Genomic DNA, 16,811 nt, shown 5'->3' on the forward strand with positions numbered 1-16,811 from the left:
GAGGGTCGTTTGCGCACGCGCCTGTGCTGCCAAGGCGGGATGGCTGCGCGCGCCGTCCTCGTGCTGCGAACGCATCCTGCAAAACGGGCGAGGAAGAGCGCGGAGCGGCGCTGGCAATGCCCCGGCGCAAACGCCGCGGACTCCCCGCGCTCGGAGAGACGCCAGGGAGCAGCAGAGAGGGAGAAACCCGGCGGGGACGGATGCAAAAGCCGGCGGCGGGACTGCGGCCGCGCGATGCAAAAAAACGGCTTTTGCACCGCAATCGCTGACCCCCCCCCTTTTTCTAAATGGATTTCCAGCTTTTGCTCATCGTTCCACGGCGCTCGCGGGGGTTTTGGTGGAGAAACGCAGGCCGCGCGCTTCCCAATAAAAAAAAAAACGCCACTTTCGCCGTCTCCGTAGCTCCCTGCCTCAGTTTCCCGACCGTTGCAACAACCCGTCGCTTCCCTCTTGGCACCGCCGGGAAAGGGGTGAAAATGGGACATTTTGGGGCTGAAAGCGGCGATTTGGGTTGCAAGGGAAGCTTATCGGCTATTTTTACCCGCCGCAAGCGGCTGGGTTGCCTTTTCCTCCCCAATACATCCCCGCGCTGACTCAGAGGGAGAAAACGCGTTTTTGGTAAACAGGACACATCTGGCTGCCGGGAGCCCAAAATCCAGATGTTTGGGGCCGCCCGTGGGCACGGCGCCGGGGGCAACACCTGCCCCGGCTCCGATTTTAACCCACTTCTGCTCCGAAAATGACTCAGCGGCGGCAACGAGCAGCCCGAAAGGCGTGGGAAAGCGGCCGTGGGAAGTGAAAAATAATTAAAAAAAAAAGACGCCTTTTACCGTAAACGGGAGGTTTGGGGCTGGGCCGAGAGGGGAGACGCCGGGCCCGCGGGGTGCGGGGGCCTGTGGGCGCCGTCCTGGCAGATCGGGGCTTGCAAGGAAAACAGGGAGAAAAGGGGGTTTTGACCCTTTTGGAAGTTTAGAGATTGAGGTGCAATGCACCAAAACACCCCGGGGATCATCGCAAGGGAAAATGGGGTTTTTTTGCAAACCGATGGAAATTGAGGTGCAATGCACCAAAGTGCCGGGTCTCATTGCGAGGGAAAATGGGGTTTTTTTGCAAACCGATGGAAATTGAGGTGCAATGCACCAAAGCGCCCAGGAATCATCCCAAGGGAAAATGGGTTTTTTTGCAAACCGATGGAAACTGAGGTGCAATGCACCAAAGCACCGGGTCTCATTGCAAGGGAAAATGGGGTTTTTTTTTTGCAAACCGATGGAGACTGGGGCAGGGATGGGCGGAAGGGGGTTGGTTTTATTCCCTGCGTTTTCCGCGCGGCGCAAAGCCGCCTCCAGCGCTGCGCCGGGGCGAGGAGGACCGCGGGGACGAAGGTCTCGGCGCTCGGGGAGGCCTGGAGCAGTCACAGCACCTAGGAGAGACGCCCAGGGCCAAATCGCACGCAATCGTTGCTCGTTAATCACCTGTGCGCGCCGGCCGCTAACGAGCCTATCGCCGCCCGGCCGCGATTACCTTGAAGAGGGTGACGCCGGTGCTGTAGCAGAGGCTGAGGAGGAAGAGGAGGATGAAGGTCACGGCGGTCCAGAGGTTGCCGACGTCTTCCTCGCCCTCGGCCTGCGTGTCCTCGCCGAGCGTGACGAGCGGGCAGTCTGGGGGCGAGAGGGGGGCGGCGGTGAGCGGCCGGGGGGCGGCCGAGACCCCCCCAAACCCGCCGTGCAAGCCATGGGGATTTCGGTGCACGCCGCAAAGACCCCGATCGCACCCGTTTCCGTCACCGTCCTGCTCCGAAGCGCGGGGCGGAAAAAGGGGCCGCGGGGATTTTCGGTGCATGCAGCAAAACCCTCGTTTGCACCCGTTTCCCACCCAATCCCGCTCCCAAAGCTCGCTGCAAGCGGGATTTTTGGTGCGTGCAGCAAAACCCTAATTTCCACCCGTTTCCTACCCAATCCCGCTCGCTGCAAGCAGAGGGGCGATGGGGATTTTCGGTGCATGCAGCAAAACCCTAATTTCCACCCGTTTCCTACCCAATTCCGCTCCCAAAGCTCGCTGCAAGCAGGGGCTTTTCGGTGCATGCAGCAAAACCCTCATTTGCACCCGTTTCCCCCCCAGTCCTGCGTCACCCCTTTAATGATGATAGGAGGTGCTGGAAAACATGGCAAAAGCGCTGGGAAACGTGTTGCAAAAGCGCCGGGCCGTGCGTGCGGCTTGTCGTTCCGGGGGGAAAAACCACGTGTTTTGTGGTGTTGCCTCTCCTAGAAAGAGCAAATCGAGGGGGGAGGCTCTGCCCTTAATGGTGGCTGCGTGGCAAAACCGGATGCTCCTGCAGCCGGTGGCAGGAGGGGGCCGGTCGCGGGGCCGGTAAGGCCGAGTTTTAGGGATGCCCCGGCTCTTGGGGACGTTTCCTGCGGTTTTGGTGCATGCACGCGGCTCGCAAAGGGCCGGAGGAAGGGGGAAACCTCGTACGACGCCGCGTTTGGACGTGCACGTGTGGGACCCAGGGAGCTCCCGCCCCACGCACGGTTTTGGGGCGGCGCGGGGGGGTTTGCAAGCCCCTGCCCCGGACGAAGACCCCCCCCAGGCACGACCAAGCGCCGGCAGGTTGCAGGTATTTTTGCTTTATTTATCACAGCCCCCCGCCGCCGCGCGCCGGCGCGGCCCCGGCTCAGTAGCAGGTGAGTTCGGCGTCGGCCAGGACCACGGAGATGTTGACGGCGGCGGGTTTACCCGAGGCCTTGTCCAGGCTCTTGTGCACGAAGGTGACGGGGTTTCCCTCGTGCCCCACCACGCAGGCGAAGGAGTCGCCCCGCTGCCACTCCTCCGCGGGGACGCTCAGCTTGCTGTAGACCGTGTAGCCGTCGCCGTCCTCCTCGGGGCCGAAGACGGTGAAGCTCCCGGCGGGCACGGAGCGGTCCTGCTGGGTCCAGGTCACCAGGATGTCCTTGGGGTTGAAGCGCGTGGCCAGGCAGGTCAAGGTGGCCGTCTCCCCCAGGGCCAGCTCCTCCGGCGACGGCGGCAGGACGAGGACGGTGGGCGCCTGCACGGTGAGAGCTGCGGGCCGGGCGCAAGAGAAGGTCAGGGCGGCGGCGGGTGGGCTTGGACTGGCCCGGTTGGCTCTCCCAGTAGGCTAGACCCTTCCAGTAGGCTAGACCCTTCCATCGGACTGGCCCAGTTGGCTCTCCCAGTAGGCTAGACCCTTCCAGTAGGCTAGACCCTTCCATCAGACTGGCCCAGTTGGCTCTCCCGGTAGACTAGACCCTTCCAGTAGGCTAGACCCTTCCATCGGACTGGCCCAGTTGGCTCTCCCGGTAGACTAGACCCTTCCAGTAGACTAGACCCTTCCAGCAAACTGGCTCAGTTGGCTTTTCCAGTAGACTAGGCCCTTCCAGTAGACTAGGCCCTTCCAGTGGACTGGCCCAGTTGGCTCTCCCGGTAGACTAGACCCTTCCAGTAGGCTAGACCCTTCCATCGGACTGGCCCAGTTGGCTCTCCCGGTAGACTAGACCCTTCCAGTAGACTAGACCCTTCCACCGGACTGGCCCAGTTGGCTCTCCCAGTAGACTAGACCCTTCCAGTAGATTGCTCTCTTCCAGTAGACTGGCCCAATTGACCTTTCCAGTAGACTAGACCCATCCAACAGACAAGACCCTTCCAGCAAACTGGCCCAGTTGGCTTTTCCAGTAGACTAGGCCCTTCCAGTAGACTAGGCCCTTCCAGTGGACTGGTCCAGCTGACTCTCCCAGTAGACTAGGCCCTTCCAGTAGACTAGGCCCTTCCAGTGGACTGGTCCAGCTGACTCTCCCAGTAGACTAGGCCCTTCCAGTAGACTAGACCCTTCCAGCAGACTGGCCCAGCTGACTTTTCCAGTAGACTAGACTCTTCTGGTAGACTAACTCCTTCCAGCAGACTGGCCCAGTTGGCTCTCCCAGTAGACTAGACCCTTCCAACAGAGCGGCCTGGTCGACTCTCCCGGTAGACTAGACTCTCCCAGCAGCCCCGGCTCTCCAGCCAGCCCCGTCCAGCAGAGCAGCCTCTTCCAGCCAACCTCGACCTGCTCCTATCTCGCTGCAAACCCCGCCGTCCCCCGGGGCGGGGGGCTCGGAGCGGGGCGGGAAAGGGCGAGCTCCTACCTAGGTTCTTCTTTGAGGATTTGGTGATGGATGAGGGGAGCTCGGAGCCGCTCACGGTGCAGCTGAAGGTCTCGCCGGAGTTCCAGTCCTCGGCGCACACCTTCGCCGCGCTGGTGACTCGGTAGAGGCCGTTGTCCTGCTTCACCGCTTCCCCGTGGACCACGTCCAAGGGGGTGGCCTTCTGCCGCTGCCAGGAGAAGCTGATGCCGCTGGGCGTCTTGACGTTGGCTGCCACGCAGGTGAGGTTGGCCTCCTGGCTGAGGTAGAGGGCGTCCAAGGACGGGTTCTCCAGGGCGACCTCCAGCGACGTCGAGAGGGCAGCTGGGTGGAGGGAGCAGCGTTGAGAGGGATGCTCGACCAGCAATGGATTCCCGTTTTGCAGGCGTAGCTTCGAACCTTCCCGTTTTTCCCCGTCCTCGCGCTCTCCCCCATCGGGAAAAAAAGCCAAAAAGCGTTGCAACGGGTTTCCCCACTGCAGCGTCAGCGGCTGGACCGTGGCGCGTCGATACCTACCCCAGCAGGCATCAGCTTTGCAAGGAGCTCTCTAGCACAGCGGTTTTGCAAGGTATTATTTTTGCATCCACGGATCGCTTAGTCCATCCACTTCCTTAATACGCACTTTCAGTCTTCTGTTTGACCTCCGAAGCTCTTTTTTTAGAGCTAGCGTCACCTCTCTGACCTTCATTTCCGCACGCGCTCGGGGCGGCGAGGCTCGTCCGTGCATTGGTGCAGCCACGAACCCATCCGTGCATCCAGCCAGCCACCAACCCATCCATCCATCCATCCATCCATCCATCCATCCACCCACGTGTTCACGCATGCATCCACCCATCCACGTGTTCATCCATCCATCCATCCACGTCTTCATCCTTCCATCCATCCGTGACCTCCAGCAAACCACGGTCCCCCCCTTGCGCCCTACCGGGGCCGCGTCCCCCCCCCGGCCCCTCACCTGAGCAGGAGGTGCTGATGGTGCGCGTGATGGGCTCCGCCAGGGACGCGTGGGACACCTGGCAAGCGAACTCGGCCCCTCGATCCCAGCTTTTCCGGCTGACGTTGACCTGGCTCAGCTGTATGGCTTGGTTGTCGGAGCACTTGTCGCAGCGTTGGCTCTCCTGGGTCAGCGACACTACCTCTCGGTTCTGCAGCCACTGCACCGTGGCCGCGCCCTCGGAGAGCCCCTCGATGAGGCAGAGCAGCAGGACGGTATCGTCTGAGTTGTCTTCGTTTACGTAGCTCAGGATTTTTACCACGACGTTCACCTCTACTGGACATATATCTGCAGGGAAAGAGGATAAGGAAATCATTGTGGTGATCAACCAAGACGTCGCGCAACGCTGGGGGCAAGGCCGGGAGCAACTCCAGCCTATCTAGGAATCAACTGAGACGTCGTGCGATGCTGGGGGCAAGGCCGGGAGCAACTCTAGCCTATCTAGGAATCAACTGAGACGTCGCGCAACGCTGGGGGCAAGGCCAGGAGCAGCTCTAGCCTATCTAGGAATCAACCAAGACGTCATGCGATGCTGGGGACTAGGCCGGGAGCAGCTCTAGCCTATCTAGGAATCAACCGAGATGTCATGCGATGCTGGGGGCAAGGCCGGGAGCAACTCTAGCCTATCTAGGAATCAACCAAGACGTCATGCGATGCTGGGGACTAGGCCGGGAGCAGCTCTAGCCTATCTAGGAATCAACCGAGATGTCATGCGATGCTGGGGGCAAGGCCGGGAGCAACTCTAGCCTATCTAGGAATCAACCGAGATGTCATGCGATGCTGGGGGCAAGGCCAGGAGCAACTCTAGCCTTTCTAGGAACCAACCAATGCATCGTGCGATGCTGGGGGCAAGGCCGGGAGCAACTCTAGCCTATCTAGGAATCAACCGAGACGTCATGCGATGCTGGGGGCAAGGCCAGGAGCAACTCTAGCCTATCTAGGAACCAACCAATGCATCGTGCGATGCTGGGGGCAAGGCCAGGAGCAGCTCTAGCCTATCTAGGAATCAACCGAGACGTCATGCGATGCTGGGGGCAAGGCCGGGAGCAACTCCAGCCTATCTAGGAACCAACCAAGATGTTGTGCGATGCTGGGGGCAAGGCCAGGAGCAGCTCTAGCCTATCTAGGAATCAACCAAGACGTCATGCGATGCTGGGGACTAGGCCGGGAGCAACTCCAGCCTATCTAGGAATCAACCGAGACGTCATGCGATGCTGGGGGCAAGGCCGGGAGCAGCTCTAGCCTATCTAGGAATCAACCGAGACGTCATGCGATGCTGGGGGCAAGGCCAGGAGCAGCTCTAGCCTATCTAGGAATCAACCGAGACGTCGTGCGATGCTGGGGGCAAGGCCGGGAGCAACTCCAGCCTATCTAGGAACCAACCAACGCATCGTGCGATGCCCGGAGCAACCCCATTCCTTATCACCTTCTTCACCCCCGAAGTTCTTGGTGATGCTCGTGTCTGTGGAGCTGTGCTCCACGTTGCACTGGATGTCGTTCCCTTCCAGGTTGCTGACGGGCGTCGTGAGCTGGCTGCTGAAGCTGTAGAGGCTGTCGTCGCCCACCACGGCCGGGTAGGTCAAGGCGTCGTAGGCCGTGCTGGAAACCCAGCTGACGGTGGCGGGCTGGGGGAAATAGCTGCTCACGAAGCAGGCGACGGTGACGTTGACCTCGTCGCAGGCGCAGGGCTTCAGCGGGTAGACGACGGGCGCCTGGGCCGAGACTGCGGGAGAGGGACGGCGTCGCAGGGGGCCGCGGCGGGGGGCACCCGCCGGCTTTTGGCGGCCCGCCGAGGGTCCTCGAGCGACCCAGACGCCGCGGGGGCGGGGGCGGCTGCTTCCCACGGAAAAGCTGATGTGAAAGCGGCCCCCGAGGGGCCACCGCGGCCCCACGCGCCCGCCCGGAGCAGACGGCGGCGAGACGGGGCGGGGGGGCCCAAAACGGGAAGTTCAAAAGGGCAGGCGTTTCCCTCGAGACGGCGTTTCTCGACCCAAAATCGCGGGCCCCCCCGGCGCCGCCGGCCAGACGGAGACCCGCGCGTCACGGCGTCGCGCGCCGAGCCTTCCCCCGAAGCCCCGAGTTTCGGCGCGCGATGAGGGACCGGCTGGTGAGTGGCTCTGCAAGGGGGGCGCGGGATGGGGGGCTCCCCCAGCCCCGTTTTGGGGGGCCACCGTGATTTTTGGGGGTTGCAAAGTGCCTCCCGAGGGGCAGGAGAGCTGCTGGTTCCTGCTGGCACGGAGCAGCCGGGAGGAGCGATGGGGCGCGGGGGCAGCTCGCAAGGAAGGGGGCAGCTGGGGGAGCGAGGGGCAGCGCGGGGGCTGCGTTTGCAACGGGCTGCGGCTCAAAAAGCAGCATCGCGCGCACGGCTGGAAGCCGAGCGTTGCAGGCACGGCTCGAAAACGAGCTTTACAAGCACGGCTCGAAAATGCGCTTTGCAAGCACGGCTCGAAAATGAGCATTGCAAGCATGGCTTGAAGTGGAGCGTCGTGGGCACAGCTCGGAAACGAGCGTTGCAAGCACAGATCAAAAACGAGCGTTGCAAGCACGGCTCGAAAACGAGCATTGCAAGCACGGCTCGAAAATGCGTGCTGCAAGAATGGCTTGAAAATGGCAAGTGTAGCTCGAAAATGAGCATTGCGAGCAAAGCTTGAGAATGAGAATTGCAAGCACGGCTTGGAAACGAGCACTGCAAGCCCGGCTCTGAGCCGAGCTTAGCAAGCACGGCTCGAAAACAAGCATTGCAAGTGCGGCTCCAAGCCGAGCGTTGCAGGCCTGGCTCGAAAATCAGCATTGCAAGCGCAGCTGGAAGCCGAGCATTGCGGGCACGGCTCAGAAATGAGAATTGCAAGCATGGCTCCAAGCCGAGCATCGCAGAGACAGCTCCAAGCTGAGCACTGCAAGCACGGCTCCAAGCCGAACGCGGCAGGGACGGCTAGAAAACGAGTGTTGCAGGCAGGGCTCCAGGCCGAGCTTTGCAAGCACGGCTTGAAAACGAGCACTGCAAGCACGGCTCCAGGCCGAGCGTTGCAGGCACAGCTCGAAAATTAGCAGCTCGAAGCCAAGCGTGGCAGGGACGGCTCAAAAAGGACCGTAGCAGGCAGGGCTCCAAGCCAAGCTTAGCAAGCACGGCTGGAAAACGAGCACTGCAAGCACGGCTCCAAGCTGAGTGTGGCAGGGACGGCTCAAAAAGGACCGTAGCAGGCACGGCTCCAAGCCAAGCTTAGCAAGCACGGCTGGAAAACGAGCACTGCAAGCACGGCTCCAAGCTGAGCCTGGCAGGGACAGGTCAAAAATGAGCGTTGCAAGCACGGCTTGAAGCTGAGCTTGGCAAGCACGGCTTAAAAATGAGCATGGCAAGCACGGCTCGAAGCTGAGCTTGGCAAGCACGGCTTGAAAATGAGCATTGCAGGCAAAGCTCCAAGCCGAGCATTGCAAGCACGGCTCCAAGCTGAACGTGGCAGGGACGGCTCGAAAACGAGCGTCGCAGGCAGGGCTCCAGGCTGAGCTTTGCAAGCACAGCTTGAAAATGAGCATTGCAAGCACGGCTCGAAGCCAAGCGTGACGGGAACAGCTCAAAAATGAGCATTGCAGGCACGGCTCCAAGCTGAGCCTGACAGGGACAGGTCAAAAATGAGCACTGCAAGCACGGCTCCAGGCCGAGCTTTGCAAGCATGGCTCGAAAATTAGCAGCTCGAAGCCAAGCGTGGCAGGGACAGCTCAAAAAGGACCGTAGCAGGCAGGGCTCCAAGCCAAGCTTAGCAAGCACGGCTGGAAAACGAGCACTGCAAGCACGGCTCCAAGCTGAGCCTGGCAGGGACAGGTCAAAAATGAGCGTTGCAAGCACGGCTTGAAGCTGAGCTTGGCAAGCACGGCTTGAAAATGAGCATTGCAAGCACGGCTTGAAGCTGAGCTTGGCAAGCACGGCTTGAAAATGAGCATTGCAGGCACGGCTCGAAGCCAAGCGTGACAGGCACAGCTCAAAAATGAACATTGCAGGCACGGCTCCAAGCTGAACGTGGCAGGGACGGCTCAAAAACGAGCGTCGCAGGCAGGGCTCCAGGCTGAGCTTTGCAAGCACGGCTTGAAAATGAGCATTGCAAGCACGGCTCGAAGCCAAGCGTGACGGGAACAGCTCAAAAATGAGCATTGCAGGCACGGCTCCAAGCTGAGCCTGACAGGGACAGGTCAAAAATGAGCACTGCAAGCACGGCTCCAGGCCGAGCTTTGCAAGCATGGCTCGAAAATTAGCAGCTCGAAGCCAAGTGTGGCAGGGACAGCTCAAAAAGGACCGTAGCAGGCAGGGCTCCAAGCCAAGCTTAGCAAGCACGGCTGGAAAACGAGCACTGCAAGCACGGCTCCAAGCTGAGCCTGGCAGGGACAGGTCAAAAATGAGCGTTGCAAGCACGGCTTGAAGCTGAGCTTGGCAAGCACGGCTTAAAAATGAGCATGGCAAGCACGGCTCGAAGCTGAGCTTGGCAAGCACGGCTTGAAAATGAGCATTGCAGGCAAAGCTCCAAGCCGAGCATTGCAAGCACGGCTCCAAGCTGAGCATTGCAAGCACGGCTCGAAGCCAAGCGTGACAGGCACAGCTCAAAAATGAACATTGCAGGCACGGCTCCAAGCTGAACGTGGCAGGGACGGCTCGAAAACGAGCGTCGCAGGCAGGGCTCCAGGCTGAGCTTTGCAAGCACAGCTTGAAAATGAGCACTGCAAGCACGGCTCCAAGCTGAGCCTGGCAGGCGTGGCTCAAAAAGGAGCGTCGCAGGCACGGCTCCAGGCTGAGCTTGGCAAGCGTGACTCCAAGCCGAGCATTGCAGGGACAGCGCGAAGCTGAGCGTGGCAGGGAGGGCTCGAAGCCAAGCGTTGCAGGGACAGCTTGAAAATTAGCATTGCAAGTGCGGCTTGAAGCCGAGCATTGCAAGCCCAGCACCGAGCCGAGCATTGCAAGCACGGCTCAAAAATGAGCATTGCAAGCTTGGCTCCGAGCCGAGCTTAGCAAGCACAGCTGGAAAACGAGCATTGCAAGCCCAGCTCCGAGCCGAGCATTGCAAGCACGGCTCAAAAATGAGCATTGCAAGCTTGGCTCCGAGCCGAGCTTAGCAAGCACAGCTGGAAAACGAGCATTGCAAGCCCAGCTCCAAGCCGAGCATTGCAAGCACGGCTCAAAAACGAGCATTGCAAGCCCAGCTCCGAGCCGAGCATTGCAAGCACGGCTCAAAAACGAGCATTGCAAGCCCAGCTCCGAGCCGAGCTTAGCAAGCACAGCTGGAAAACGAGCATTGCAAGCCCAGCTCCGAGCCGAGCATTGCAAGCACGGCTTAAAAATGAGCATTGCAAGCTTGGCTCTGAGCCGAGCATTGCAAGCCCGGCTGGAAAACGAGCATTGCAAGCCCGGCTCAAAAACGAGCATTGCAAGCCCAGCTCTGAGCCGAGCATTGCAAGCACGGCTGGAAAACGAGCATTGCAAGCCCAGTTCCAAGCTGAGCATTGCAAGCCCGGCTCAAAAACGAGCATTGCAAGCCCGGCTCAAAAGCGAGCATTGCAAGCCCAGCACCGAGCCGAGCATTGCAAGCACAGTTCTAAGCTGAGCATTGCAACCACGGCTGGAAAACGAGCATTGCAAGCCCGGCTCGAAAACAAGCATTGCAAGACCGGCTCCGAGCCGAGCATTGCAACCACAGCTCAAAACCAAGCATTGCAAGCCCAGTTCCAAGCTGAGCATTGCAAGCACGGCTCAAAAACGAGCATTGCAAGCCCGGCTCAAAAACGAGCATTGCAAGCCCAGTTCCAAGCTGAGCATTGCAAGCCCGGCTCAAAAGCGAGCGTTGCAAGCCCAGCACCGAGCCGAGCATTGCAAGTACGGCTCAAAAATGAGCATTGCAAGCCCAGCACCGAGCCGAGCATTGCAAGCACAGCTCAAAAATGAGCATTGCAAGCCCGGCTCCGAGCCGAGCGCCGCGTGCACAGACCGGTTGGCCGAGGCTTTGCGCCCGGGGGCCCCGCGTCCCCCCGCCCGGCCCCGACCGCTCTGCACCGCCCCGCTTTGCAAAGCCGCTGCGAGCGTTGCAAGGCCGCCGCATCGCTTGGACGTTGCACCTCTCCCCCCCCCGCCAGGCTCTTCGCAGGCCCCCGCCGTCTTCCCGCTGTACCCGGCCTGCGGGACGGCCGACGAGCCCGTGGCCGTGGGCTGCCTGGCCGTGGGCTTCAGCCCCAGCAGCCTCGACTTCTCCTGGAGGACGGCGGCCGGCGGCAACTACAGCCAGGGCGCCTGGAGCAGCCCCGCGACGCTCAGCGACGACGGCACCTACACGGCCCTGGCCGCCGTCACGCTGCCCGGCGCCCAGCTGGCCGCCCGCGCGCCCCTCACCTGCCTGGCCAGGCACCCCGAGGAGGACGCCCGGCTCACCGTCACCTGGCCCCGTGAGTGCCCCGGCCCCGGGGGCAAAGAGGGAACGGGGCTGCATCCCTGGGAGGGGTTTGGGGTCGATGTTTGCAAAGAGGGAACAGGATTTGCACCCTTTGGAGGGGTTTGGGGTCGATGTTTGCAAAGAGGGCATGGGATTTGCACCCTTTGGAGGGGTTTGGGGTCGATTTTTGCAAAGAGGGAACAGGATTTGCACCCTTTGGAGGGGTTTGGGGTCGATTTTTGCAGAGAGAGCATGGGATCTGCACCCCTTAGAGGGCTTCGCACCCCTTGTAGCTGTTTGGGGGTGGATTTTTGCAAGGAAGACGCAGTATTTGGACCCTTTGGAGGGGTCTGGGGATCTTTTTGCAAGGAGATCCCGGCGTTGGCACCCTCTGGAGATGCTCCAGGTCCCCGCGAGGGTCTTTTTTTAAACTTTTCTTTGCAAAACGCCCCCCGAGGCGGGGGGCTCGCCAAGCGCACGGTTGCTTTTGCAAGACCCCCGCCCGCCCGGCGCCGCGGCTGAGGGCTTCTCCCCGCCGCCGCAGTGCCCGAGCCCCAGCTGAACGTCTACCCGCCGAGCTGGGACGACTTCGAGGAGCCGCAGCGCAACGCCAGCGTGCTCTGCCAGCTCACCGGGCTGCTCAGCCGCGTCGCGGCCCTGCGGTGGCTCAAGGACGGCGTCTCCCAGGCCTCCGGCTTCAGCACCGCGGGGCCGGTGGCCGACGGCCGCGGCGGCTACGTGCTCAGCAGCTTCCTGGCCGTGACCCGGAGCGAGTGGAAGGCCGGCACCGTCTACTCCTGCGCCGCCGAGAGCGCCGGCTTCTCCGACCTCAGGAACGTCACCAGCTGCGGCGGTAGGTCGGCGCGCGTCCGGCTCGGCGGCGGGGCCCTCTTCGCCGCGGCGGGACGGAGCCCTGCGAAAAGAAACGCCTCGTGCCTCGCGACGGCGTGCGACGGCGTGCAACAGCACGCGTCGCAGGGCAACGGCAATGCAACGCGGCGCAACGGCGTGCAACACATTGCAACGGCGCGCAACGCATTGCAACGGCGTGCAACACATTGCAACGGCATGCAACACATTGCAACGGCATGCAACACATTGCAACGGCGTGCAACACATTGCAACGGCGTGCAACACATTGCAACGGCATGCAACACATTGCAACGGCGTGCAATGCGGTGCAACGGCAATGCAACACAGCGCAATGCGGTGCAACGGCAATGCAACGTGGCGCAACGGCGTGCAACACATTGCAACGGCGTGCAACACATTGCGCTGGCGTGCGACGGCACGCAGCAGCCCTCGGCACGGCGCAACGCCGCGAAATGCCGTGCAACGTTTTGCAGCGCGGTTTCACGGCGTGCAACGGCGTGCGATGGCATGCAGCACGGTGCGGTGTTGTTGCAACGCTCCCGTCTTTGGGCGCCTTTGCAAGCCGGGTTGCAGCATGCAGCCGGGTGGAAAATAGAGGGGCAAAAAGGGGGGAAAAAGGGGGTCTGGCCGCCACCCGACGCGCCGGCCTCGCCCCACAGATCTCCCTGACATCGAGGTGGAGGTGATCGCGCCCAGCTTCGCCGACACCTTCCTCACCAAGGCGGCGGCGCTGACCTGCCGCGTCTCCAACCTGCCCAGCACCGAGGGGCTGCGGGTGCGGTGGGAGCGGGCGGACGGCGCGGCGCTGGAGACGGCGCTGGGGCCCCGCGCGCCCCAGAGCAACGGGCTCTACAGCGTGGACGGCACCGCCAGCGTCTGCGCCGACGAGTGGGAGAAGGGCTACGGCTACGTCTGCACCGTGATGCACCCCGACCTCCTCGAGCCGGCCCAGGCCCGCCTGCAGTGCCAGGACGGTGCGTAGCTCCCCGGCTCCGCGCAGTCGCGTCGGTGCCGAATGCAGCGCCGTGCACAGCCGGACTGCTCCTCCCGGCTCCGTGCAATCGCACCGACGCCGAATGCAGCGCCGTGCACGGCCCATATTGCTGTTCTGGCTCCGTGCAATCGCACCGACGCCGAATGCAGCGCCGTGCACGGCCCATATTGCTGTTCTGGCTCCGTGCAATCGCACCGACGCCGAATGCAGCGCCGTGCACGGCCCATATTGCTGTTCTGGCTCCGTGCAATCGCACCGACGCCGAATGCAGCGCCGTGCACGGCCCATATTGCTGTTCTGGCTCCGTGCAATCGCACCGACGCCGAATGCAGCGCCGTGCACGGCCCATATTGCTGTTCTGGCTCCGTGCAATCGCACCGGTGTTGAATGCAGCGCCGTGCACGGCCCATATTGCTGTTCTGGCTCCGTGCAATCGCACCGACGCCGAATGCAGCGCCGTGCACGGCCCATATTGCTGTTCTGGCTCCGTGCAATCGCACCGACGCCGAATGCAGCGCCGTGCACGGCCCATATTGCTGTTCTGGCTCCGTGCAATCGCACCGGTGTTGAATGCAGCGCCGTGCACGGCCCATATTGCTGTTCTGGCTCCGTGCAATCGCACCGACGCCGAATGCAGCGCCGTGCACGGCCCATATTGCTGTTCTGGCTCCGTGCAATCGCACCGATGCCGAATGCAGCGCCGTGCACGGCCCATATTGCTGTTCTGGCTCCGTGCAATCGCACCGACGCCGAATGCAGCGCCGTGCACGGCCCATATTGCTGTTCTGGCTCCGTGCAATCGCACCGACGCCGAATGCAGCGCCGTGCACGGCCCATATTGCTGTTCTGGCTCCGTGCAATCGCACCGACGCCGAATGCAGCGCCGTGCACGGCCCATATTGCTGTTCTGGCTCCGTGCAATCGCACCGGTGTTGAATGCAGCGCCGTGCACGGCCCATATTGCTGTTCTGGCTCCGTGCAATCGCACCGAAGCCGAATGCAGCGCCGTGCACGGCCCATATTGCTGTTCTGGCTCCGTGCAATCGCAGCAGCACCGAATGCAACGCCGTGCACGTCCCTGCGCGTTGCAGCGGCGCCGGCCCGCTCCCAATCTTCGCTCCCCCCGCTTCTCTCCCCACGCAGGCGCCGGGACGCCGCCGTCCATCTACGTGCTGCCGCCGGCCCCGGAGCAGCTGGCGCTGCAGGAGACGGCGACGGTGACCTGCCTGGTGAAGGGCTTCGACCCGCCCGACCTCTTCGTCCGCTGGCTGCGCAACGGGGAGCCGGTGGCGGCCGGCGACTACGTGACGCTGCCGCCGGCGGCCGAGGGGCAGCCGCCGCGCTCCTACTTCACCTACAGCGCCCTGAGCGTCGGCGGCGAGGACTGGGCCGCCGGCAACGTCTACACCTGCCTGGTGGGGCACGAGAAGCTGCCGCTGCAGGTGGCCCAGAAGTCGGTGGACAAGTCCTCGGGTAAACCCACCTCGGTCCACGTGTCCCTGGTGCTCTCCGACGCCGCCAGCGCCTGCTACTAACGCCCTCCCTCCTCCTTCCCCGGCGAAAACTCACCACCAAAAATAGCTTTAAAGAAAGAAATGCAATGGCAATAAAGGCGATTGTTGTTTCCCGCGCTAAACGTGCGCTCCGTCTCCGCGTGCGTGGGGAGGGCGGGCGCAAGGGGGGAGGAGGAGGAGGAGGAGGACGGGCTGCGCGCATGCACTAAGCCGGGCTTTCTTTGCAAGCTTACACCTGGCTGTTTTGCAACTTTGCGCTAAAACTGGGGTTTTTTGCACGCTTGCCCCGGGGCCGGGCGTTCTGCAGACCTGCGCGACGCCTCGGTGCTCTGCAAACACCCGGGAAATGGGGTAGTCTGCAAAGCTGCCCCATGGCTGAGGCATTTGCAAACCGGCCCCACAAGTGGGGTCTTTGCAAACCTGCCCCACAAGTGGGGTCTTTGTAAACCTGCCCCATTGCTGAGGCATTTGCAAGCCTGCCCCACAAGTGGGGTTTTTGCAAACCTGCCCCACAAGTGGGGTCTTTGCAAACCTGCCCCATAGCTGAGGCATTTGCAAACCGGCCCCACAAGTGGGGTTTTTGCAAACCTGCCCCACAAGTGGGGTTTTTGCAAACCTGCCCCATTGCCAGGGGCTTTTGCAAACCTGCCCCACAAGTGGGTTTTTGCAAACCTGCCCCACAAGTGGGGCTTTTTTGCAAGCTTGCTCTAAAACTGGGGTCTTTGCAAACCTGCCCCATAGCTGAGGCATTTGCTTACCTGCCCCACAAGTGGGGCTTTATTGCAAGCTTGTTCTAAAACTGGGGCATTTGCAAACCTGCCCCATGGCTGAGGCATTTGCAAGCCTGCCCCACAAGTGGTTTCTTAGCAAACCTGCCCCACAAGTGGGGTCTTTGCAAACCTGCCCCATAGCTGAGGCATTTGCAAACCTGCCCCACAAGTGGGTTTTTTTTGCAAACCTGCCCCACAAGTGGGGCTTTTTTGCAAGCTTGTTCTAAAACTGGGGCATTTGCAAACCTGCCCCACAAGTGGGGTCTTTGCAAACCTGCCCCATAGCTGAGGCTTTTGCAAGCCTGCCCCACAAGTGGGGTCTTTGCAAACCTGCCCCACAAGTGGGGCATTTTTGCAAGCTTGCTCTAAAACTGGGGAATTTGCAAACCTGCCCCATTGCCGGGGGCTTTTGCAAACCTGCCCCACAAGTGGGGCATTTTTGCAAGCTTGCTCTAAAACTGGGGTCTTTGCAAACCTGCCCCATTGCCGGGGGCTTTTGCAAACCTGCCCCACAAGTGGGGCTTTTTTTCCGCGCGCTTGCTCCAAAACCGGGGCGTTTGCAGTCGGGGGGGTTGGGGGGCGGTTGGGGGGCGGTTGGGGGCGGTTGGGGGGCGTTGGGGGGCGGTTGGGGGGCTGACGCGGCCCCGCCTGCCGCCCCGCAGCGCTCCTGGAGGCCCTGGAGGCCGGCGGCGAGCGGGAGCCCGACGACGCCGGGGCCTGGACGGCCGCCCTCACCTTCATCCTCCTCTTCCTCCTCAGCCTGGGCTACGGGGCGGCCGCCACGGCGCTGCGCCTGGCCCCGCCCCGCCCCCGGGCCCCGCCCCCCTGCCGCTGACCCCGCCCCTCCCGCCCCGCTTTGGGGCAGAAAGCCCCCGAATTGGGGCGGCCGCCCCGAAACTCCCAATAAAGAGGTTTGCTGCGGCCACGGCTCCGAGTCGTGCGTTCGGGGCGGGCGGGATTGGGCGGCGCGGTTATCGATCTGTCGGCTGTCGATCTATCGGTTATTGATCATATCGGTTATTGATCATATCGGTTATTGATTATATTGGTTATTGATCATATCGGTTATTGATCTATCGCTTATTGATCATATCGGTTATTGATCTATTGATTATTGCTCATATCG

The 16,811-nt window shown here is 61.8% G+C and overlaps 2 gene segments (V, D, J or C); one reads left to right on the top strand and one right to left on the bottom strand.

The window, feature by feature from the left end:
* Positions 1 to 2,608: 2,608 nt before the first annotated feature.
* On the bottom strand, positions 2,609 to 7,067 carry LOC112995347 (immunoglobulin heavy constant alpha-like; the record flags this gene model as incomplete). The annotated part of the segment is given in 4 exon segments: positions 2,609 to 3,057; positions 4,137 to 4,457; positions 5,089 to 5,415; positions 6,554 to 7,067. Coding segments are annotated over 4 exon segments (1,548 nt in total), but the record flags the coding sequence as incomplete, so codon positions are not given.
* Positions 7,068 to 7,219: 152 nt separating this feature from the next.
* On the top strand, positions 7,220 to 16,520 carry LOC112995348 (Ig mu chain C region-like). The segment is given in 6 exon segments: positions 7,220 to 7,234; positions 11,253 to 11,547; positions 12,079 to 12,387; positions 13,067 to 13,381; positions 14,545 to 14,874; positions 16,348 to 16,520. Coding segments are annotated over 6 exon segments (1,437 nt in total).
* The last annotated feature ends 291 nt before the right edge of the window (positions 16,521 to 16,811 follow it).

The sequence above is a fragment of the Dromaius novaehollandiae genome, chromosome 36 (assembly GCF_036370855.1).
Source record: "Dromaius novaehollandiae isolate bDroNov1 chromosome 36, bDroNov1.hap1, whole genome shotgun sequence".
NCBI classification, from domain to species: domain Eukaryota; kingdom Metazoa; phylum Chordata; class Aves; order Casuariiformes; family Dromaiidae; genus Dromaius; species Dromaius novaehollandiae.